Consider the following 24,659-nt stretch of genomic DNA (forward strand, 5'->3'; position numbering starts at 1 on the left):
TAATATCAGCAGGATATCATGAGCTTCATTACTTGACATATATACTTGCTTTCATAAACCACATGCAATCACATGTATACAGCACTAGAAAAGGATATATATATATATATATATAGAAAGAGAAAATTAAAAAAACAAAGAATAAAAAAAGAGAGAGGTGAAGCGGACAAAACAAAATTATAGCTTAGAAAAATAGCTTTCTCACTGTTGCTTATGATAATTGCTAACTTGAAGACAAAACAATTGTAGTTCAATGTCTTGGTTTTTGAAACAAAGACCGCACAACAACATGCATTTTTCCTTATAGAATGTCTTCAATGGATGCATAATTGCAGCAGCCTACTTACAGCTTTGCTGCTATTATGTCCAAAGACTCTAACATTCTTTAAAAAAACTTTGCGTCTCGATCCCCCCAATAAAACTAGAAAATGGCACATGCATGTTAAGTGATAATGATGAGCTGACTTGCCCAATCTACTTACTTCAATGTCTTTGATTTTGGTAAAAATATTTAGTAAGATTAAAATTTTTTATGATATTTAAAGAGTAATTAGTGATATTTTATTAATTATTTCTTGAATTTCTCTTAAAAAAGATAAATATAAAAAAATTAAAAAATCCATAACCTATAAATAATAATAATAATATCTTTACCTATAACTTTTTATGGGGAAATCTTCATTATCATTGCTAGCTTTGAAATTCTTAATCTGTAACTATTGTTTTTTAAAATATTTTATATTTAAAAAATATATATTATAATAATAAATTTTTAATTATTTTTAATTTATTTTTTATATCATTACCATGTTAAATGATAAACCTCCTAAGACACCCATAAAATTACCCACACATCTTTGCTAACTTCTTCTTCTTCCTCTTCCCGCTTGGGGTGTGTTTTGAATAATCTTGAAATGTCTGATATACAAGGCAGGTTGTTTCTTCTCAATGTGATCAATTTGTATCTAGTTTGTTCTCACTTGGTATTGAATGGCCTCGGCTCGTGTCCCCATGAACTCTCCTAAAAGAGTGACTGGCCCGAAAATGCAAAACCAGAGGGTCGAAAGGACAAGGAAATAGGAATTGCACCACTGTTATGGCTTCCCCAAAGAATGAAGTTCAAGATTGTGAGGATAACAAAGATAAATATTCCATGTAAGAAGCACGCAACAGACCAGGAAATAGACCTCCATTCTTTTGAAGCTCCTTCGATGGTTCTCCACAAACATTTTGAAACATAGCCCACCACAATGCCTGGAAAAAGACAAAGCAGAATCATCCCTGTCAGCAGCATCCCTATTGAAGCTGGCAACATGAAACCAAGGGCTAATTAAAAAGACAATAGTAACTACCGCCGTCCCTGTAATTTGAACACCATCGATCTCCAACCATAACACAGAGAAGCTTTGAGCAATCTGGTTCTGATCTGAACACATCACTGACAACAAGCTTCCACCCAGACAGCTCCTCATTCATCTGTGCTTGAGCATCTCTGTCCAATTCCCCTTACCTTGTCCAATCAATTAGGGTTTTTTATATCTTTGGAGACGATAACCCTAATTTATCAAGTTGGAGGTTTTCATGATTTTTTTAACAACGTCCAAAATTATTCATTTGTCTTTAAATCAAGTGTGCATTCATGATATTTTAATCATTACTCACAGATTTAACATAAAATAAACTCACAAATGTTATTCAATTGAGATTCACTTAAAAAACTTACTTTTTTTACTATTATTCAGTGTCATGATGAATATAGTTGAGTAAAATAACATCAACAAGAAATTCTTGGTTCTCGAGTGTAAGAAAACAAAAATTTTGCTTCAGATTTAATGTTTCAATCTAGGTGTGTCATGCTATCAAAGAGAAAGAAAGACTATAGAGAGAAAATTATGCAGATTTATATTTATTATATAAGAGGACAAAAATAATTTTTCATCTAATTTGATTAAAAAAGAAGCTGTAATTTTTTAAATCTTATATGGAAAACAAAAAACAAAACAAATTTTGTGATTATCCGAAATAGTCATGGAAATGAACTAATACAGTACTGAGAATAAGCTTTTTTTTTTTTTTTTTTTCTAGAATAGAATTAAAACTGAGTTGGCGTGTAAACCAGCTAGGATCTTAGAATCAACATATATAAATACATTCGTGTGTGCTATCACCATTTATACTATCCGTTTCTACCATAGAACTTTCCTAAAAGGCAGTACCTCGTTTAAGATATTCTATTCTCATGTAGTTTCTCTTTGTTTATTTTTTAAACTTAGTTCCTTCCTGCATGATTGCCATTCAACCAATTGACGACAACTTTTCACCAACCGGGACGCCCCTTTTGAGCTTCTTTTTTTCTGATGCAGGTTCGTAAAGGAGATGCGGTGGTTGTGTGCTGTGCAGGTCTGAGGCCCACATATATTGAGTAGCTTGTGACTAAACAAACAAGTTAAACGTCATTAATTACAGCAAATTATGATTAATTTACTTAATTCCCGTATGGATAGAGTGATGAGAGCTTCCATTTCCATTTCTGAAGCATGTAATAAACATGCAAGCGATTGAGCAACGATCGGACCAGCCGTACGCTATGTATCTTTGCAAGGAAACTGGCTTTAGTAATTAAGCACACAAGAATGGCCCAGCAGTAGACACAAGCATGCATGGTAGGCTAGCTAGGGGCACAAATGATTTGTTTTGGCAATGGTTTCTTCACTTTAATGTTCACGTCGTGTTAAGAGAACTGTCGACTCATGGATATTATTGAACTTGAACTCCTATTGAACCACGATCAAGAATATTTCTACTTGTTAAGCCCCCTCTTCTATTATTGCGGTTGAAATAGGGAAGATAAAATTTGATTTTTTTTTATATTTTTATATTATTTTGATGAATAATGATTATCAAAAATAATTTTTAAAAATAAAAACAAATAATATTTTTATTATTAAGCCCTCTGTTTTGGTATTGCGTTTCAAATGGGTTACATAAAATTTAAATTACGAGCGTGCTAAAAAAATGAATTATTACCTTAAACTTATATAAAGTGAGAGCAGCTCACGGAGTAAATTACAAAAGAAAGTCAGAGAAATGTAAAGAAGAGAAGAAATATGTACAGAAATATACACATCCATCTTTCCTGCTCAAATTAATCTAAAGGACTAGACGTACGACTTGTTCCATGTATAAAATATTATTAAGACAAAATAATATGGAACCGTTCAACCACTAATCAATCAGTTAGAATTTGGGTCCTCAATTATTAGGTGGCATCCAAACCTGGAAGAGAGCTTCTTAAATAACCTATCGTATAGAGCAACATGACAGCTGATCAGATCGTTTCCTCCTCAAAAAAAAAAAAAAAAAAGAATTTCAATTTATTTCTTTTCCCGGGAAATTAAGCTTAAAGGTGTTTGTTTGCTTAAAAATTACTTTTCAAAAATTATTCAACAAAAAAAATTTTAGTCAAAAAAAAATTTTGGTTTAATTTTTTAAAAATTATTTTTTTTTATTTTGAATGAATTTTTTTTTTAAATTATAAAAAATTTAAAAATATTATATTATTTACTTATTATATTAAATTTAGTTCTTAAACTTTTCATTGATATATTTTTTGTTTAATTTTTTTTTAATTTCATTTCTTAAAATTTAATTTTATTTTATTTTTATAGTAATTTTGGTCTTTATTTTTATGATTGTTATTTGCTTTTCTCTTATAATTTTTTTATTAAAAATTTTTATCTATCAAATTTGATACTTATTTTTTTTATTGTTACTTATTTTATTTCAAATAATTTATAAAATTGTTGTTGTTGTTGTTATTATTATTATTATTATTATTATTATTATAATTTCATTATTTTTCAACTTTTGATTGTTATTTATTTTATTTGAAATAATTTATGAGATCATAATTATTATTATTTTAATTTCATCATTTTTTAATTCTTTAATTTGTTAGATTTGATCTTCATTAAATTATTATTTATTTTATTTGAGATAATTTATGAAATTAGATTTGTTTAATTTTATTCTAATTAAAATTTTTAATTTGTAAGATTTTTTTCTCATTATTTTAATAAACTTGAAATAAAATAAAATAATAATAAACTATTTTTTAGCTAATTTTTCATATAATATGATCAAACACTAGAAAGTTTTTATAACTTATTTTTCATGACACTATCAAATATAAAAAAATAATTTATTTTTTAAAAATTTATTTTCTAAAAATACTACTTAAAAAATTTATTTTTCAGCAAACAAACGGATAAGTAAATACATGACAATTATATTTTTATTTAGATGACTATTAGTTATATGACCTAATTAATTAAAGCATCATCAAATCAATTTTGGAGTACTATTATTTCATACAAATAATCATAAAGAATTTATTTAACATAATTAACTTGGCCTTAACTAGTCTTAGGTTTGGATTTATATTGTGATAATAAAGTAAACATTACCACGTTGTTACTTTAAAAGTAACTTATTAGGTGTATAAAAAATGATTTTAAATAATATTTAAAGTTAATTTATTAGTAATAACAGATAATATATAAAAATTTAATTTATTTAAAGAGTTACGAGTAAAAGGTGTATGTGAGTATGGCAATAATTATTTTTAAAAAATATTTTTTATTTAAAAATATATTTAAAAAAAATATATTTAATATCTGAAAATATTAAAAAGAGTTAATTTAAAAAAACAATAATTTTTTTTAAATTTTTTGAAAATACAAAATCGAACTGCCCTACATATTTATGATCTGAAACACTATTGGAGTCATAGGATACTGGGCATCTTGGTTGTAAATCCGTGTCAGCGTCACGTGACTCCTTAGTTTTTGGCGCTAATTGTTACCCGTAATAACTACCCTGACGCGCACAATTCGTTCATTTCTTCGAGGAGCAGAATACCGTGGTCCTGCATCCACCCGAACTTTCCCGATGTCGTGGTAGTAGATCCAGAGTCTCACTCAGGTGTGCCAAGTCACTGAAAAGTAAAGAGCGGTCCCTTTTGCTGCAAAATCTATCAAAAATAATGGCAGCGAGTGTAGATTAGGTAAGGTCAGTGCGTGATGTTTAAAGGCCGTGGAAGATGTTGCTTAAAGTGTAGAGAAAGCAAAATTCATTCTTGTCACAGAGGATTTATTTCAAAACGAGCAATTACCTTGTTATTAATTAATTAATTAATTAATCAATGAATTTAAGGATATTCACTTGGAGGGTACTTGAATCTAATCAAAGTATTGATTTTATGTGAGTTACAACGACATTATTAGCATGGTAGACGTAGTTAGACATCCAGTCTTAGCGAGTTGTGTCAATTAATTAATTAATTAAATTTTTTAAGAAAAAAAGATGGTTTGGTGATTAAATAACTTGTTTTTCTTCTATGAATTCAATTCTTAAAAATATTTAAAGAATTTATTAAGCTCTTCACTTTTTTATTCCTTAAATTTCTGCATCTGCCCATGTTTTTTTCGGACAAAGCTATGCAAGGAAAACTTGTTGCCCATATTTAAAGCAGCTTTTACTTTGTTTGCTTTATTATCTACAATGTCTTTCACATGCAACGCAACCAAAGCCATTATAGTAACTTCCAGCTACGTTGATTCCCTTAAACCCAGCTTAAACAGAAAACGTCACCGTCTTGTGTTCAGCACAAGTAAAACAGCATCGTTTTAAATCTCTCAATCAGCTTTGCTTCATTAGAGCAGCTCCAACGGACGAGGCATACGGAGAGCTAAAACTGTTTTGGCCATTTAATTGTTTCTGTTCATGTTCCAACGGGCAAGCTAAACAAATAGCCATTTTGGCTATTTGTTTTGTTAACAGCCATTTCTACATTTAACTGTAGAAATGGCTATTTTTATAGCCGTTGGCCAACGGCTAGTTTTATAGCCGTTGGCTAATAATTTTTTTTTTAAAATATAGAATAAATTTTCTATAAATACATGAAGAAAAAATTTGTAGTTTAAATTTTTGTATTGTGCCTCATCCTTCTCTCAAATTTAAAAAAAAAACAAGAATCAATTATTCTCCGATTAATTATTAACATCGGTTGTGTTAATTAGCTGAAATTAAAAGGTATGCTTGTTTAAAAGTTTTTTTATTTTTTTATATCTCTTTATTTTTTAGACCTTTTGTTGTTAATTTAATATTTGTGATGAGTTTTATTTCTTTATTCTTTGATGTTTTTAATATGGATTAAGAAAGACAATTTATATTTATGTTGTTATCTTTGATAAAATTGAGAGGAATTAATAATGGTAGTTGATATTGATAAAAAGATTGAGTTACATATTTAAAATTTATTTTTTATTGTATGTCTTAATTTGAGGTCAATTCTATTTTGTCCTTTTGAAAATGCAATTAAACTAGTATATCGATTCTATTTTAGTTCCAAAAAATGGTCAAATTATTATTAAAACAAGTAGGAGGCAATGCTTATTATTAATTCGCATGTATGAAAACTACAAAATTATTAGACATTGAATGCGAGCTTCTTTTATACTTCTTGTAAAGTTTTAACTTGAGTTTTTTTTTAATGTAGATGGATTCAAATTTTCCAAGCTCTTTTACCAACTTTCTTATGAGTGAGTCAGAAGATATTCTCTCTCAACCAAGTGATTCTAATCAATTAATTGATGACTTAACATGCTCGAATTTAAATGTCCATTCGGCAAAAAAATCACAAAGAAGTAAAAATTTCTCACCAGAGGAGGATTGTTTACTCGTCTCTGCATGGCTAAATACAAGCAAGGATCCAATTACAGGAGTTGAACAACAAACAAAACAGTTTTGGGCTCGTGTACATGCTTGCTTTGTAGATAATGGAGGAAACTTGAATAATCGTTCACAAATAAGTATCTCAAGTAGATGGCAAGAAATAAATAGAGAAGTCGGTAAATTCGTTGGATTTGTTACTCAAATTGAAAATCGTCAGCAAAGTGGAATGACTGAAGAATCAAGGGTAAGTTTATATTCATTTTTATGTTAAATTGTTTAACATATATTTTAATATTATTTAATTTATTTATTTTTTTACCAGATTAATGATGCTCGGCAAATGTATGCTTCTTGCGTTGGCAAACGATTTCAACTAGAACATTGCTGGGTTATTTTAAGAAAAGAACCCAAATGGCAATTTGAGCGTGCAAGTCAACATCAAAGGTCAAATAAGAAACAAAAAGGTCATGTCAATGCAAGTCCAGCTTCATCAACTCCATCCACCCCTGATGCTGTGAGTTTAGGAGAAGATAGTGAACCGTTGATTTATCAAGATAGACCAATCGGTCAGAAGGCTGCAAAGGAACGACTTAAACGTAGACAAGGAAAAGATAAAGTTGGGGATGTAACTGTAACGAATCTCTTACAACAATTCAGGGATACTCTAGTTGAAATTGAGGATCAGAAGAAACAAGACAGGAAAATTATGTTAGAGCAACAAGCCATGATGATTCAACAAAGTCAAGAGAAACAAGAATTGGACAGGATTGAGAAAGAAGAACAAATTATGAAAATGGATATTTCTAATTTGGATCCAATTTCTGCAGCGTATTTTCAAAATAGAAAGTTAGAAATTATGCAAAAGAGGGGTTTTGATTTTTAATTAACTTTGATTGATTTATTGTAATGTAATGTATTTTTAATTAAATATGTAGAAAATTCTTGGTTATTTTAAATACATTGTTATGAAATTGATATCAATTCATAATACTTTTTTAAAGTTCCTCTAACATTTAACAATAACAAGTAGGATTAATTAACTTAAAAGATAACAAACATAATGAAAAAAAAAACATAAAAAAACCTGAAAATTATGATAACATAAGAAGTTAAAATCTAAAGATTCTACTCGTTGCCATATTGTTCCCACAAATGTTCAATCAAATCTTCTTGTAGTTGAGAGCTAGTAGCTCTATCCCTAATTCGATTATGAGTTTGAAGAAAATCATGTAGTTCTGGTATTTCACAACGTGACACTGATATAAAGGAATTGACTTCATGTTCATGGTCAAATCTAAGGTTCATTGCTCCTTCATCCTCAATAATCATATTATGCATTATTATGCAAGCTTTCATAATATATGCAAGTGTTTCTTCATCCCAGTATCGAACAGGTCCACGTACAATTGCAAAACGAGATTGGAGCACCCCAAATGCCCGCTCCACATCTTTTCTTGCAGACTCTTGCTTGCTTGCAAAATATTTTCTCTTTGCTCCTAATGGTCTTGGGATTGTCTTAACAAAGGTTGACCAATTAGGATAAATCCCATCTGCTAAATAGTATCCCATTGTATATTCATGCCCATTAATTGTATAATTGACAGGAGCAGTACGACCTTCAGCAAGTGCAGCAAAAATAGGTGACCGATCAAGAACATTAATATCATTTAATGATCCAGGCATTCCAAAAAAGGCATGCCATATCCAAAGATCTTGTGAAGCCACTGCCTCTAGAATTATAGTTGGTTCACGACAATGACCAGTATACATCCCATGCCATGCAATTGGGCATTTCTCCCATTTCCAATGCATACAGTCAATGCTCCCTAACATCCCTGGAAACCCACGCTGCTCTCCAATTGATAATAATCGACAAATATCAGCCTCGTTTGGTGCCCTTAGATAGCAATCACCAAAAACTTCTACGATTGCTTTGGCGAAAGCTCTAAGACTTTCTATTGCAGTGGTTTCTCCAATTCGAAGATATTCATCAGTAAGATCTGCAGGAATACCATATGCAAGTATTCTGTGAGCTGCAGTTATCTTTTGAAGGCAAGATAAACCAAGAACACCAAGAGCATCTGTCCTTTGTTTGAAATATGAATTATGAGCTTCCACTGCATTTGCGATCCGAAGAAAAAGACGACGACTCATCCTAAATCTTCTTCGAAATTGACTTTCGGTGAATTTAGGATTTTCTGCAAAATAATCATTATATAACCTTAACTCACCTTCCTTTCTATTACGATTGACAATGTTGTGACCAGGAATAGAGCCACGATACCTTGTTCTCCGTCCTTGAATATTCGATTCTTCTTCAGCAACTACAGCAGTAGCAACTTGAAAAGCCAACACAGGAGTGTCATCATCAAAATCAAAAGCATCATAAAAATTAAAATTAGAATGATTCATGATGAATTTTAATGAAATATAACAAAGATTGGAGAGAAGAAAATGATGAGAAAAAATGTTAAGATGTATGAGAATATTTATAGATGGACTATTTTTTCAAATTGTAAAATCTTAGAATGTTGGCGGTAAGTTTTTTAAAATTTGAAATTTTAAAATTTAAAATATTGGCGGTTATGTTTTCAAAATTTAAAATTTCAAAATTTAAAATATTGGCGCTTATTTTTTCAAAATTTAAAATTTAAAAATTTAATGTTGGCGGTTATCTTGGTGCTGATTTTTTCAAAGTTTGAATTTGAATTTACTTTTTAAAAATTAAATTTTTAACAATAACATATAAAACTTAAAATTAAAAATATTGATATAAATAAATTTTAAATTTAATTTTAAATTATATTTTTTAACTTTTATATTACTTCATTAATTTTATAAATTATTCATATTAATTATGTAATTAATAACATCATAATTATATTATATATAAAATATTTAAATTAGTTATATAATTATATTAAAACTAATTTAACATGAAATATATTAAAATATAAATGGCTTTTCTATATAGCTTTTACCATTGGAATGCATATCAACAAAAAAGCTATATCTACCCTATTTATAAAGCCATATTATCAATATAGCTCTTCTAAAAAGCATCTCCCGTTGGAGATGCTCTTAGTCCCCGTTAGCCGTAACCACCCACCTGCTTTTAAGTTTAAAAGGCTCATGCTCAGCTGAGACAGCTTCACCACACCGGGGAGGAAAAGACACAACAGAACCACCACCACAGGCAATGCTGCCACGAATACCTCCAGCGCCACCACCCGACCACCGTTAGCTGCACCACCACAACCACCAGAACTTAGAAAAATGGCGCAGAAACTGAAACTAAAAGTGCTAACTTTGATAACAAAGCTGTCGGACAGAGACACGTACAAGATAGCATCAACAGAATTAGAGAAAATAGCAGGATCCTTGGATACCACGACACTTCCTACTTTCCTCTCTTGCATTCTCTCCACCGACGCAAAAGACAAGCCGTTAGTACGCAAACAGTGCCTTCACCTTCTCTCTACTCTCTCTGCTCTCTACTCTAATTCTCTCTCAAACTCTCTCCCTAAAATCCTCTCTTACATTACTCGCCGTCTCCGTGACCCTGACTCCTCTGTCATCCGCTCACAGTGTCTGACAGCAATAACCTCTCTCGCTTCCAATATCACGAAACTTCCATTCTCGACTGCCTTTTTGAAGCAGTTGAGTGAATCGGTGTTTACGGAACAGGAATTGAATGCGCAGATTGGATCCGCGCTGTGTCTGGCCGCCGCGATAGATGCCGCGCCGGATCCGGAACCAGAGAGGTTAGGGAAGGTGCTGGTGCCGAGATTGGAGAGGTTGGTGAGGAGTGAAGGGTATAAAGCGAGATTTGCGGGACTGGTGGTTGTAGGGAGTGTGATTGGTGTTGGTGGAGTGAGCGGGATTGGAGGAGGGATTGGAGGCTTGGTTAAGTGTTTGGTTGGGTTCTTGAGTAGTGAGGATTGGAATTCGAGGAAAGCCGCGGCTGAGGCGTTGAGGAAGTTGGCTGTTGTGGAGAGGGATGGTGTTGCTGAGTTTAAGAGTGAGTGCTTGAAAGTTTTCGAGAACCGGAGATTTGACAAGGTTTTTTTTTTTTGGTTCTGATTTGATTGTGTTAGTCTTAGTATGTGTCCATGTTCTGTATTTTTTTTTTTTGTTCTGATTTGATTGTGTTAGTCTTAGTATGTGTCCATGTTCTGTATTTATTTATTTTGTTTTTAATTTAGGTGAAGGCTGCTAGGGAAGTGATGAATGAGACAATAGAGGCATGGAAGCAGGTTCCGGATGTGTCAGAGGAGGCATCTCCGCCTCCTCGGTCACTGGCTTCTTCCAGAGGTAATGGCTTGAGGAGTAATGTTGCTTTTTCTTTCCTTTCTCTTTCAGATTTGGTCCTTGTAGATGTGGATTATCTTGGAGAAGAAGTTGATTTGCTTTGGTTTTGTTGATTTGTAGATGGGACAATTTCTGCTGATTTGAAGCCAGATTTTTTTAATTTCTTCTATTTATTTAGACTTATATTATGGAATTTACCCTGTTTTGATCCTTTTTGGTCTTTAGATTTATTGTTAAATAAATCTGGGATTTTTAACATTCAACATGGCATATGCCTTGTGTTGCAAATTAAGGGATTTAATTCTTGTTTGTCTGTGTAACCCATTTCCAAATTTTGGTCTTTTATGATCACAGAAGATGCGAGTGATAAGCGTCACTGGTCTGGATCCAAGAATTCTTGCGCTGCTGGTTCTGAAGCCACTCAAATGGGGAAAAAATCCATTTTGGTTATCAGGACTACTCCACCTGACGGTTCATTAGCAGCCATGGCTAGGAAGAGGAGTCTTCTAAAGAGTACCGAGAAGAAAACGAGTCTAGCAATGTACGGGAAAAAAGTGGACCAGAAGAAGCTCGTGGACTGGAAAGTTGAGATTTCAGTTCCTAATAGCATTTCGTCAATTGCAGCTGGGGAAAATGATCGTAATGAGAAAAATGCTAATGTTTCAGAAAGAAGGTTTGCAAAGCCAGAAACAAAACGAGCCCTTTTCAGTAAGAACTCTGATGAGAAGACGCTTAAATTTGGTGGTTTCAAGTCTGGTTCTCGAGTGGCTCCTTGCTACGAGGAGAGCCCTCAGTCTACTGTTGTAACTAGCAGTGGGACAGAGAATCAACATAGCAACCACAAGGAGCCTGAAGATTTATCTTTGATTCGCAACCAGCTTGTTCAGATTGAAAGACAGCAATCTAGCCTACTAGATCTCCTGCAGGTTTGTTCCATTGACTAGAAACTTGGGCTTCATCTTAGAATAGCTTATCAGTACTTTGGTGGTGAAAATTAAAATGGTCAATGTATGTAGCTTTCCTTATTATAAACTATCCATCTCATTGTTGGGCATAATTGAAAACATTTTGTAAGACTTGTCAATTTGGAATCACATCTTTAAAATAATCATTTACATCTTTAAAATAAATTCTAATAAACCACATTGGATTATATGATGTATATTGCTGATTCAAGCACTAGTATTTTTAATGAAGGTTTCTGTTCACGCTTTCTCCCATTATCTTATCACATGTAGAGTTTCATTGGGAGCTCACAAAATGGGATGCGTTCCCTTGAAACACGTGTGCATGGCCTAGAATTGGCACTGGATGAGATATCATATGATTTGGCTGTATCAAGTCGAGGGATGGCTAACAGAGATTCCAACAGAACCACATGTTGTTTACTACCTGGTGCAGACTTTTTGAGCTCCAAGTTCTGGAGGAAAACAGATGGCCGCTATTCAAACTCAAGGATTTCTTCATCCAGGGGTGCTCCATTTTCAGCTGCTGTGCGCCATAGAGCTGATAGGAATGCCCAATCTGAAACAAGTAACTTGGGGAACCAAAGGTTGCGGCTTCAGGGTGGTGCTGGCTTCATTGTGAATCCCCTGGCAGAGATTCATGGTGGTGCACGGGTGAACTCAGAGGTGACACAACACTAGCCAATGATCAGCAGGTATTTGATACTGAACTACTATTTAAGGTGTCCTACTGTTCATCCTTCCTCTGATTCGTTTAGACTTACATGTTGCATGTCTTTACGTGGATTGGCATTTGACGAGCCTAGAACCCCCCCTCCCCCTCCCTCCAGATGTACTTCTTTGAAATTCAAACCTGAAGTTATTCAATCAGGAATTTGTTAATGAACTATCTAATTCTGAAAAAACAAAAAAAGACGAAGAAAAAATAATCAGCTTATCACATTCCGTGCATCACATGTCTTGCAATAAAACTTATAGTTAACTGGTGGGTTCATGGCAACAATATCTTCTTATTGTTTGCTTTTGTTGTTTCTTTCTTTCCTTTCATATTCCGGGTTGGAGAATTGTTCGCAAACTTAGGTCATGCGGACCTCCATGTTCCATTAATTACTCAAGGAGCTGTTTATGAATATTTCCTCATGAAGCTTCAAGGGAGAGGAAAAAATTTCCTAGTACATTTTTTCGTGCTTTCTTGCCTTTTCAGCTTGCATCCCAGTTAACATGAAATTTCAGGATGTTCTTCAACGTTCTCTGCTTAATGGGTTATTGGAAGTCTGCAAGATTAAAGTTTCTGATAAAATTCTGTTTTGGTCAATGACCTGATAAATTCTTGCAGCTTGCGGATTCGCCGCATAACTGGGATGGCCCAGTTCTTGTGAAATCTCCATTTTAGAAGAAACCAGTAAATGAAGAAGGAAAATTCAAAGACTATCTGTAAGACAGTGTGCTGTCCACTCATGAAGTTTCTTATCACAAGTTACAACATAAAAAGTTCCTTATACAGCTTGCCCAGGAGAGCTTCTCAATTCTATAGCCCTTTGCAGTAACAAGAGCGAAAAGACAGTCATTTTATCCATAATTCTTCATTTTACTGTAGCATTTTTCCCCCTACTGTATCGAGCATTATAAATCCTTACATGATGTTGAGAGATATAGAGGTATTCTGAAGACTGTGTGAACATTCCACCACCAAATATGCCCGCAGCCTGGTATACAGTGTTGAATTTGTATAGCTATTATTGTTTCCAAAGGAATGGTTTCAATTTCTCTTGTTGTTCTTGCTGATTATCCTTATCCAATAAATGGTATTGCTAATGTAGACCTATTGTTGTCTGGAATTTCTTTTAGAAACATGCATGTCTCGCCATATCCATCAGAGCTTGTCATTCTGAGCATTTTGCAGATCAAGGAGATGCAATGGAGTTTTGCAGTTGGTCAGGGATCACCCTGCTCCAATTTTAACGTTCTCCAGGATAAGAAACATGCATCTACTTGTAAGCAGGTGCCAAAATCTTCTGCTGAAGAAGATTAATTGTACAACAGTCGAATAGCTTGAATAGATCATGTGCTCGGTCGTGTTCATGCAATTCACAGGTAATTACTGAGAAGATTATATCGACAGAGGCAGTACATAAAATACCTGATTCAAAGGTTTGTATTACAGGCATATCGCCAGTTCATTTATTCAATTTACCAAATGAAACGTGTAATCTGCAAAATTGCTCATGACAATCCCTGGTTCAATTGTACTCTATAACACAAGAACTGACAAAACATGGCCTGGGCTAGCAGTCAGGAGGGCCATCGGTCTATGACATGTAGCAGCTGACTATAGACGATTAAGGATTGGATTCGATACTAATCTGGTGATACAGAAATGGTACACAAATAAATAACTTTGGAAAGAAAAAGCAAAGCTAGCCAACGGAGCAGCTTTCTCGCAATAGCAGCTGCAGATAAACGAAGAAAGTCCACAACTAAAAAACCACAGTAGCATTGATTTCCCAAATCACACGTATATTTCTCAAGTTGGCTGCAGAACAAAAGTAAATTCTGCGAGTTAATTCGTGGCCTGGAATTCAACTTGCTAGTCTATTACATAACATTGAAGTCATTATGGAAGTGAACTGAAATTTGAAGACAACAACTAAAATGAAAGTCATGAAGGTTGCTGGCCAGTGCCTTGATTGTCAATTTTCTGCAGAAAAATGACAGTCCCAGATAGAGTTCAAGAGTGAATTTATGGTGATATCATGACTTTACATTAGATCAAAAGCAAAATGGATGCACAGCATAGCTGCTTTAGTTTGTTCAAATGAAATTAGTGAGCTGTGAAACGTAGTGCAAAGAGAAAAACAGCGAACAGGACAATGATTCAACCTCTGCAATGGCTTGCAACTTAAACCATTCTAACGACCACAAGAATTTGCAAAGCTGAATAATAGAAACCTCCGGTAACTGGCTATAAAAGAAAATATCAGGTAACATATACTGCCTGAAGCCATGAGCAGTACTATCCATCATAGCGGCGAAAAGACAGCAGCAAATATTCATGAACTAAGATAACATTATTGTTCTACATTTGACGAGGAACAAAGAAATGAACACAGTAAGGAATTTTAAACTGGACAGCGGTAGAATGTTTAAGGAAAAGAGAAATGATCAAGGCCACTTCAAACACTCAGCAAGCTAGAATGTAACAACAGACTAATGATAGATCTAGTGAACAATTACGCCATCAAGTGCTGTACAGTAAGTATTCTAAATTCTGTAGGAGGCGATGACAAACAAAGTGCTTAGGACATTTCACTTCCTCCTATTCCTACTCCATAAGAAAGACCAAAAAAGAACTCAAAACCAAATTTAAAAGTAGCCAATTTAAAGATAAGAGGTAACACTAATTTGTTTGTTCACGCTATGAACCAAAAATTTCCGGGATGCCAAAAAGAATTAAAGAAAAGAAAAAACTAACTCCTGATCCACCAGTAACAAACCAAACACACAAGCTTAGCCTTGTTTTGTTTTATTTTATTTTATTTTTGAAAAAAATATACAACATGTATTTTCAACAACAGGTTATCTATTGCTTAAATAAAAATATTGCATGTTGCGGTGCTTGAATTTGTAATCTTTTACCTTAATCTCGTACATAATCAATTGAGTTACAATATAAAATTATTATAATGTGAATTCAACAAATATATTAATATGCTTTATTCTTTATATAAACATTAAAGCAAACTAAAAAACCCTACTTCTTTTAGTATCATTAGAATGTTTTCGAAGCAAAGAGAATATCATTAGAAAATTTAAAATTTTAGGGGTAAACATACAATATTGATAAATTTATAAGGTTCGGAAAAGTAATAAAGTTTCACCGATCAAATTTATTTTATATTATTATCCTATTGGAAATTAATAATTGTAAAAATACCTATGTAGCTAAAGAAACGGTGCCATTTTTGCTTTGATTAAGATTAAGCCACCGAAGATTCAATTGTCTAGTGCCACTCGTAGTCTTTTCTACGAAATTTTAGCGCCACAATGGATTCCATAAACGCGGAAAAACAGCCTGTTTATGTTTGGATTGTTGTCATAGCTGAATGAAAGAAACTCCTTTCACAAACTTCATGGCCAGCCTAGTACTACGAGTTAGGAGTGTGATTGAAAATGTAGTTATTGTTATTTTTTAAAATATTTTTTATTTAAAAAAATATATTAATAATATTTTTTTATTTTTTAAAAATTATTTTTAAGATCAACATATCAAAATAATTTGAAAACATCAAAACTATATTAATTTAAAATAAAAAAATTTAAATTTTTTCGGAAATGTTTTTCAAACATAAACGCCCTTAAAGTCTTTGTTTTACATAAAATATTTTACTAATATAAAATATTTTTACAATTTACATATACAATTTTTTACCATGTTCGGTGAGCAATAATTTAAAAAATAAAATAATAATGATATATTATGATAAAATAATAATAATAATGACGACAATAATAATAATAAAATAACAATAATATTAATTAAAAATGATAAAAAAATAATTATAGTGATAGAGATATTAATGAGAATGTAATTACAATGATAATAATAGTAAAATGGTGATGAAAATGATAGAATGGTAATCAATGGGATAATAATGAGATTATGGTGTGGTGATAATGACGATGGTGAAGTGTTTGCGATGATAATTAAAATAATAGTTGTGATAAAAGTTGTTGACAGTGGTGATAATAATAAAAATAATATATTCAATGTATTTATGTTTTATTTTGGAAAAATAAAAAAAATGGTTTTTTCATTTTTTATTTTGTAAAAAATTGCATTTGAATACAAAAATCATTTTTGGTGTTTCCTTTTTGTTTTTTCTATTTCTCTTAAAAAATCGAAGTAACACTCTACCTCTAAATAACTTTCAAACGACCTGGCAAGCCACTGCGTTTAATTTGACCAAATATTAATCGAAGGATCGATCTGTATAAATGTAATAAATAAAAGGATCCCGCGTGATTTTTACCCATTTGCATCCTATTCGAAAAGTTTATGACAGCGCTCCGCCCCGTCTTCAGTGTCTATAATAATAATAATTAATAATTATTATTATAATAAAAGGATCCATTAATAATTCGGGCCAAATAAGTAAGAAAACCAAAACCTGTTAGATCCAAATAAGAAAACCCGCCCAATCTGCTCGCTCCATTTTCTTATCCACAAAAACTGCACGTGTCCTTCTCCAAGCGAGCTCAATTCAAGCTCTCACTCTCCAGACCCATCCCCCTTCCTCTTCTCTGCAAAATTTTCCCAATTTCCCGAGAAGATTCAGCTGCAAATCCCAATTTTCCCCGAGAAAACCCGCTCTCCACACGTCTCCTCGACCTCCTAAAGCTCATGCTGTCCAAATCACCAAAATGACCCTATCTCCTTCCCTCTCCATCCCCAGCCCCTCGCCCATCTCCACTAAAATCATCAAATCCAAACACACCTTCCCATTCCCAATCCTTCCTTCCCACCGCAGACTAGTCTCATTCTCTAGCGACCGGAAAGCCTATTCCGGCGCCGGGAGAGCCAGAGCTAAGCCGAAAGAACTCGTCCTCGGCAACCCTTCCGTAGTCGTCGAGAAAGGCAAGTACAGTTACGATGTCGAAACCCTAATTAACAAACTAAGCAGCTTACCTCCACGCGGCAGCATAGCAAGATGTCTCGACGTTTTCAAAAACAAGCTTTCGCTAAACGACTTCGCTCTGGTCTTCAAGGAATTCGCGCAGCGCGGTGATTGGCAAAGGTCGTTACGGCTCTTCAAGCATATGCAGCGTCAAATATGGTGTAAGCCAAATGAGCATATTTATACAATTATGATTAGCTTGTTAGGCCGCGAAGGCCTCCTCGAAAAATGCAGCGATATTTTCGAGGAAATGGGTGCGCACGGAGTGTCACGCAGTGTGTTTTCCTACACTGCATTGATTAATTCCTACGGCCGGAATGGTAAGTATGAGGTCTCTCTTGAATTTCTTGAAAGAATGAAGAAGGAAAGGGTTTCGCCCAGTATTTTGACGTATAATACTGTTATTAATTCGTGTGCGAGAGGTGGGTTAGATTGGGAGGGTCTGCTAGGTTTGTTTGCCGAAATGAGGCATGAAGGAATACAACCTGATATTGTCACATATAATACTCTGCTTTGTGCTTGTTCTAATAGGGGATTAGGGGATGAGGCAGAGATGGTATTTAGGACAATGAATGAAGGAGGGGTTGTGCCTGATATAACAACATACACTTATCTTGTTGATACTTTTGGGAAATTGAATAGGTTAGACAAGGTTAGTGAATTGCTCAAGGAGATGGCTTCTACTGGCAATGTACCTGAGATTTCATCGTATAATGTGTTATTAGAGGCATATGCAAGAATAGGGAATATTGAGGATGCTACGGGGGTGTTTCGGCTGATGCAAGAAGCGGGATGTGTGCCCAATGCAGAGACGTATAGTATATTGTTGGGTTTGTATGGGAAGCATGAGAGGTATGATGAAGTAAGAGAGCTATTTTTGGAGATGAAAGTGAGTGACACGGAGCCTGATGCAGCTACATATAATACACTTATAGATGTATTTGGTGAGGGTGGGTATTATAAGGAGGTGGTGACATTGTTTCATGATATGGCGGAGGAAAATGTTGAGCCCAATATGGAAACTTATGAGGGGTTGATATTTGCTTGTGGGAAAGGTGGGCTACATGATGATGCTAAGAAGATTTTACTTCATATGAGTGAAAAGGGGATGATACCAAGTTCAAAGGCATGTACTGGAGTTATTGAAGCATATGGACAAGCTGCGATGTATGAGGAAGCTCTTGTGATGCTTAATACTATGAATGAAATGGGCAGCAAGCCAACGATTGAGACTTACAATACACTGATTTACATGTTTGCAAGAGGTGGGTTATACAAGGAAACTGAAGCTATTTTGTTGAAAATGGGTGATTTTGGGGTTGCTAGGGACAGGGATTCTTTCAATGGTGTGATTGAAGGCTTTAGACAAGGCGGTCAGTTTGAAGAAGCTATTAAGGCTTATGTTGAGATGGAAAAATCTAGATTAATTCCTGATGAACGGACACTTGAGGCAGTCTTAAGTGTTTATTGCATAGCGGGTCTTGTTGATGAGAGTGTGGAGCAATTTCAGGAAATTAAAGCATTGGGAATATTGCCGAATGTCATGTGCTATTGTATGATGCTGGCTGTTTATGCTAAGAGTGACAGGTCAGTATTCACTTGGTTTTGTAAACACTTGAAATCTGTGTGAGAGTTCATCTATTCATGACTACTTTTATTGTCATTTGTAAACACGAATTGGAACATAGGCTTAGTAATGTACTTCAATGAGAGAAGTTGAAAGCACATTGTAAGCTATCGTGGTCAATATTCTGTAGACGTTAGTAACACATGCTGAACAAAATCTAGTTGGGTTCCTATAATATAAGAGTTATCATGTAGCCTTAGACAGAAATGAGTAGATAGACTTTGTTTAATTGACTGTGAGTAGGACGCTGTTTTAGCATTCCCATTTAAATATGGTTTGCTCCCTAAGTTTTATTTTGCATAACCTATTGTGGTGCTTGTCAATGGTATTTGAGATTTTAAATGTGATATGAAATTTTCTGTTCTCTTCTTTCACAAAATTAATAGGCTGGGAAAAGAAACTTGGCAGTAACATATATTCCTTTTCTGTTTTCTTTGTGTGAAGTAGCACTGCCACTTTCTCATGATGTTATTGTGTTGTTTATGGAGTCTGCATTATGCTGTAATGGCTTTCTAATGCTAGAAATTCATTTTCGATGCTGTGCTTTGTTGAATTAAAACTGTTTTGATTGTTATTTCTCAAAACTTTGCAAATGCTACAGATGCATATTTAGGCTTTTCATCCTATCTCACTTCTTGGGCCCCTTGTTCTCAGATGGAATGAGGCCTATGAGCTTCTTGATGAGATGCTAACGAATAGGGCGTCAAATATCCATCAAGTGATTGGGCAGATGATCAAGGGAGATTTTGATGATGACTCTAACTGGCAAATGGTAGAGTATGTTTTTGACAAACTTAATTCTGAAGGGTGTGGCTTGGGAATGAGGTTTTATAATACACTTCTAGAAGCACTATGGTGGCTCGGCCAGAAAGAACGGGCTGTGAGGGTTCTTGGTGAAGCAACGAAGAGAGGGCATTTCCCTGAACTTTTCCGTAAAAGCAAACTTGTGTGGTCTGTGGATATTCACAGGTGCTGTACGAAGTCTTTCTGTTCAAATTGTTTTTCTTGTGACATCCTTTTTAACTTTTATGTTCAAATTGTTTTTCTTCTTGTGGCATCCTTTTTAACTTCTACGTTGATGATTTTGCAGGATGTGGGAAGGAAGTGCATACACAGCAATATCTGTCTGGCTCAATAACATGTACAAGATGTTCATGAATAGAGAGGATATTCCCCAACTTGCATCAGTCATTGTGGTGTAAGTCCTTTTCTCCTAAGCACTATTACTTTCTTTCTTATTACAGACTGACAGAGGGAGGGTGAACTTTTGTTCAACGAATATAGCTTTTAGCTGAATTGATTCCTCATCCCTCACAGTCAGCAATGTGATCTGTTTCCAGCATGCACCTCTATTTGAAGCTATATTAAATTCTTGCATTATAGCCATCCCAGGCTGTCTCTTTGCCTCTCTTGAGCAAATCTATATTGGTTAAAGTATATAGTTGGTATCCCTGCATGTCTTAGGTCTTAACATTAGTGATTTATACTTTAGTTGCCAACTCACAGTTGCACAACTCTAGTGAAAAGGTGAAAGGTTGCAAGGTGATAGCCTATGCTATGTATGCTATTTGGGCTTGATTTTCTGTTTTGCTTATCAAATATTTTATAGATCTTTCAAATGGATTGCATGAAACATTTTTAATATGTGCTATATTTTTTGGGCTTGATTTTCTGAAACTTTTGTCTCTTACTATGGTGATGTTTTTTCTTTTCTTCCTTATCAGACGGGGACTGTTGGAGAAAAGCTCAGTTGCACAAGATTTTCCAATTGGGAAGGCTGTACATTCGTTTCTGCAGGATATTGTGCCATCTTCATTTTCTTACTCTGGATGGAACAAAGGTCGAATTACCTGCCAACGTTCCCAGCTCAAGCGCTTTCTGTTGGGAACAGAATCAGTTTCAGATGGGACCAAGAAAGATAAATTCATTATGTTAACTAACTCCCCTCTTTCTCTTGCTGGAGCAAGAACATCGAGTGATATTGAGACTAGCCAACACAACAAATCCAATTCTGGAGCTAGAATGGGAACCAGTACAGAGCTTATGACAAGCACAGTTTAAGTCGATATGCATAATCCGTTCATCAGTTTTCAGGGCCTGGAAAATCTGCATCCCGTATTCCAGTTAAAAGAGCTATGAGCCAAGGATTGATCTGTTGCTGTTTTTTTCTTTTTTAATGTGTCCACACGTGGAAATCAACAAAGTGTTTGCGGAGGTCAATATCAACAACCACATTGCTGGAATAAAGTAGAAAGTGGGACGTGGTGTAACATCAAGTTCCTTGGTTCGATAGTGGGGAGAGCTCGGATGATGAAAAGGATTACTAGTTTTGTAGCAGTAGATTAATTTCTCACATGTAAATGAACTTCCATTTAAAAAAAAAAAAAAACAAATTTACACGCATTGATCAATTATTTGAATAAGTTGAACTCTAGGACCTAGCGACCCATGATTTTAACTTCTAACCACATTTAATTTGATTGTAGCTGCAACTTGAAGAGGCAGAGAGAAGAAGAGGAGGTGCCTTCCATGAGGATAGAGAGGCAAAGCAATGTAGCTGGCTAATTCAAATGCATTTCTCTTACTTTAATGAATGGGAATTTGTCACTCATGTCGAATGGAATGTATTGTTAACGATTTGATCAATAAACGAAGTGCTGGAATCTCCAGTTTCTTGCATTTTTGCCCTAAAATGTTTAAACAGTTGACAACAGATGAAATTGGCATTCGCAGAAGCGAGCTCCCTCGAATTGTTAAAATATGTTTGCGTTGGACACTGATGCTGCTTCATGGAGTTTTTGGCACAGGATGAATTTCTTCAAGGAAGCTCTTCTGAGTTTCCATTCCTGTTAGATGTTTATAAGCTTCTTTGTAGTTATTTGTTGAACATCCATGGTGCCTGCAACTTTGTCTTTTCTGTGAGAGATGTAAAAGAAACTTTATTTTCATTTTGCGTCTCTTGTATTTTGTTGAAGCATATTTGGAGGGTTACAAGCTAAGTTTAACGCAAGTTAACGACCTTTAAACCCAGGGTAGATTTATAATGTATTTGAGAATGTAATAAAAGTTGTTTTTTAAAATATTTTTTTAATGTATTAAAATATTTTTTAATCTAGGGATTTTATTCAAAATTTCCATAACCCATCAATATGCTATATGGCCGGACATCACGACTCTTGTATAAACATATATTTAACAAAAAGTAATTAAAACATAAGACTTAAGATAATTTGATTTTAAGATATAGTTTTTTGAATTCGAATTCTAACAATGTTTATCGAACATGTTCTGACAAAAGAAAGTGTCGCCTCCGTTCGTACAAGATTCGCATGATTTTCCATTAAAATTTAAGACAGCATGTTAATTGAATATAAAACTTTTCAAACTGACAACATGAACTTTGTTCGGCTTGCATTTAAAATGATTAAAAAAAAATTAATAGTAAAAGAAATGGCCACGAGAGGTTAAGTGAACCTAGTCAAATTCTTATTTTTTTTTTATCGTAGAGAAATTGCAAAATAATAATTCTTTTTATATTTTTCAGTTTTTTTAAAAACTTAAAGAGATAAGAAAAGGCACATTTTTTAGAAACAATTTTCATTTCAATCAGTAAATACTTTTTCTTTATTTTTCTATTTCTTACAAATATTTTATATAAAAATAAAAAAAATAAAGAGATAAGAAAATTCTATTCACACTGATTAATTTTATATATTTTCATGAAACTTACTACAGGGAATAAAAAAATATTATTATTTATAATATTATAATTGGTTTTTCTATCAGCAATATAAAACAAGAAAACGTATAATGAAATGGATTGGGAAAGCCTTTTTTTTTAATAATTACAAGAAATGCAAGCACCAAAAACGCATTCCCAAACGAGTTTAATTTTTTTTAATTGAAATCCGTTCATGCGACTTTGCTAAGCTATAAAGTATAAACCCCTTGTTGTTTGTTTGTTTATCTAATCTTCTCGGCAGGAACAGGGAGAAAAGTATAGGTAAATTGTTTATGCAATTTTGAATGGGCATCTCTGTGCGTTTATTTTATGTTAAATAGTGTTAAATGGTTAAAATAATGTTTGTTTGCACTTGATTTACACAAAAATATTAAATAATTCTGAATTGATTCAAAGCTAATCCTGAAGCTCTAAAAACCCTAAAATATTGGTTCCTGGCTTGATTCTCGACAATATTAAGTGTTCTCCACATGTTTTAGCTATTGTTTTATACTAATTAATTATGCATGTTTTTACTGAAATAATGAAAATCCCTACATTTATCAATTAGGGTTACTGTCCCCATGCGCTAAAACCCTAACAAATTGGTTTGTGGCTTGATTACTAACAATATTAAGTGCTCTACTAATGTTTCAACTATTTTTTATACTAATTATGCATGTTTTGTATGGAAATCATGAAAACCCTTAAATTTATGAATTATGATTACTGTGAATAACAACTCTAATCGATAAATTTAGGGTTTTTTCATGTCTAATTGCTGTGTAATCTGGGGGTTTGACATGTTGAATTATCGTGTAATTTGGAGAATGTGAGAGAATAATTCAAGGAATACCATCTCTTTGTTGTTTTCTAGGAATAACATTAGCAGAGTAATATGGGGTAGAAATCAGTTTCTTAAATTAACAATAAGGTTGCTGTTTTGCTGATGTTGTGTAAACCTTAAATTAACATTAGATTTTATGTTTATGCTAATGTTGTGCTAATAACATGTTCCTTCGCTAATTTAAGATTACAAGTTGAACTCTTCTATAATTTTTGTTTAACATGATTAGTCATGTTTTAAACATCGTTTATCATTATATAATTTTATATAATTTTTCATGGTAGAATACAAAATATTATTTATTATTGCTCATTATAGTAATTTGCCATACATTAAAACAAGTAGTTGCCATAACTATACGATTTAAATTTAATTAATTCAAATGTGTGTGCTGTAAATTCTTGGTTGTTGTGGCCGTGTGTGTTTTGGTTTGTTTGGTAATGATCAAATTGTTGTATTTTTGCTATTTTGAGGCACTGGGGCTAATTTAATCATTAAATTGAATATAACAATAAATTTCTTCCTTGAATATGGCAATTTAATCATTTTAAAAAATACAAATATGTAAATAACATAATTTTTTTTGTTGAATTTCTTCATACCAAAATAGAAGGATGTAAAGTGTTAAGTGGTTATTAAAATTAAGGATATAAAGTGTAATTTTTCAAATAATAAATGAAAAGTAAAAACTGACCAGATTATAAAATGATTAATGTAATTATTTTTAAAAAAATTAAAAAATTTAATTAAGTAAATATTCAATAAAAAATAAATAAAA

The 24,659-nt window shown here is 33.3% G+C and overlaps 4 protein-coding genes and 1 pseudogene across 6 annotated transcripts; 3 read left to right on the plus strand and 2 right to left on the minus strand.

The window, feature by feature from the left end:
* Window positions 1-906: 906 nt before the first annotated feature.
* On the minus strand, window positions 907-1,748 carry LOC105128658 (transmembrane 9 superfamily member 12-like; annotated as a pseudogene).
* Window positions 1,749-1,774: 26 nt separating this feature from the next.
* LOC105128659 (glutathione S-transferase T3-like) lies at window positions 1,775-7,775 on the plus strand (the record flags this gene model as incomplete). Its single annotated transcript, XM_011030422.1, has 4 exons — window positions 1,775-1,799; window positions 6,726-6,979; window positions 7,058-7,581; window positions 7,766-7,775. Coding segments are annotated over 4 exons (813 nt in total), but the record flags the coding sequence as incomplete, so codon positions are not given.
* A 70-nt stretch (window positions 7,776-7,845) lies between these two features.
* On the minus strand, window positions 7,846-9,164 carry LOC105128613 (uncharacterized). The gene is made up of 2 exons (XM_011030358.1): window positions 8,967-9,164; window positions 7,846-8,735 (listed from the first exon to the last, which is right to left on the minus strand). The coding sequence occupies exons 1-2, from the start codon at window positions 9,145-9,147 to the stop codon at window positions 7,861-7,863; spliced, it is 1,056 nt and encodes a 351-aa protein (XP_011028660.1). The 5' UTR covers window positions 9,148-9,164; the 3' UTR covers window positions 7,846-7,860.
* A 641-nt stretch (window positions 9,165-9,805) lies between these two features.
* LOC105128614 (microtubule-associated protein TORTIFOLIA1-like) lies at window positions 9,806-13,834 on the plus strand. 2 transcript variants are annotated; one of them, XM_011030360.1, is made up of 5 exons: window positions 9,806-10,797; window positions 10,941-11,049; window positions 11,404-11,972; window positions 12,285-12,706; window positions 13,348-13,834. In XM_011030360.1, the coding sequence occupies exons 1-4, from the start codon at window positions 10,012-10,014 to the stop codon at window positions 12,690-12,692; spliced, it is 1,872 nt and encodes a 623-aa protein (XP_011028662.1). In that variant the 5' UTR covers window positions 9,806-10,011; the 3' UTR covers window positions 12,693-12,706; window positions 13,348-13,834. The 2 variants fall into 2 exon arrangements, with proteins under 2 accessions (XP_011028662.1, XP_011028661.1); XM_011030359.1 differs by having other exon boundaries at window positions 9,807-10,797; window positions 11,401-11,972.
* Window positions 13,835-17,240: 3,406 nt separating this feature from the next.
* On the plus strand, window positions 17,241-22,323 carry PTAC2 (plastid transcriptionally active 2). 2 transcript variants are annotated; one of them, XR_842909.1, is made up of 5 exons: window positions 17,241-19,273; window positions 19,968-20,282; window positions 20,404-20,511; window positions 21,038-21,669; window positions 21,800-22,323. XR_842909.1 is itself a non-coding variant. In XM_011030361.1 (4 exons), the coding sequence occupies exons 1-4, from the start codon at window positions 17,433-17,435 to the stop codon at window positions 21,372-21,374; spliced, it is 2,601 nt and encodes an 866-aa protein (XP_011028663.1). In that variant the 5' UTR covers window positions 17,241-17,432; the 3' UTR covers window positions 21,375-21,733. The 2 variants fall into 2 exon arrangements, 1 of the variants encoding a protein (XP_011028663.1); XM_011030361.1 differs by lacking the exon at window positions 21,800-22,323 and having other exon boundaries at window positions 21,038-21,733.
* The last annotated feature ends 2,336 nt before the right edge of the window (window positions 22,324-24,659 follow it).

Source organism: Populus euphratica, unplaced genomic scaffold, assembly GCF_000495115.2.
Source record: "Populus euphratica unplaced genomic scaffold, PopEup_1.0 scaffold111.1, whole genome shotgun sequence".
NCBI classification, from domain to species: Eukaryota; Viridiplantae; Streptophyta; class Magnoliopsida; order Malpighiales; family Salicaceae; genus Populus; species Populus euphratica.

Bases quoted from the DNA above. Each gene is read 5' to 3' on its own strand.
- LOC105128613 (XM_011030358.1), bottom strand. From the start codon at position 9,147: ATGAATCATTCTAATTTTAATTTTTATGATGCTTTTGATTTTGATGAT. The intron at 8,736-8,966 runs GTGAGTTAAGGT...GTATTCCTGCAG, and splicing joins CAATCGTAATAGAAAGGAAG to ATCTTACTGATGAATATCTT.
- LOC105128614 (XM_011030359.1), top strand. From the start codon at position 10,012: ATGGCGCAGAAACTGAAACTAAAAGTGCTAACTTTGATAACAAAGCTG. The intron at 11,050-11,400 runs GTAATGGCTTGA...TTATGATCACAG, and splicing joins GTCACTGGCTTCTTCCAGAG to AAGATGCGAGTGATAAGCGT. The intron at 11,973-12,284 runs GTTTGTTCCATT...TATCACATGTAG, and splicing joins GCCTACTAGATCTCCTGCAG to AGTTTCATTGGGAGCTCACA.
- PTAC2 (XM_011030361.1), top strand. From the start codon at position 17,433: ATGACCCTATCTCCTTCCCTCTCCATCCCCAGCCCCTCGCCCATCTCC. The intron at 19,274-19,967 runs GTCAGTATTCAC...CCTTGTTCTCAG, and splicing joins GTTTATGCTAAGAGTGACAG to ATGGAATGAGGCCTATGAGC. The intron at 20,512-21,037 runs GTAAGTCCTTTT...CTTCCTTATCAG, and splicing joins CTTGCATCAGTCATTGTGGT to ACGGGGACTGTTGGAGAAAA.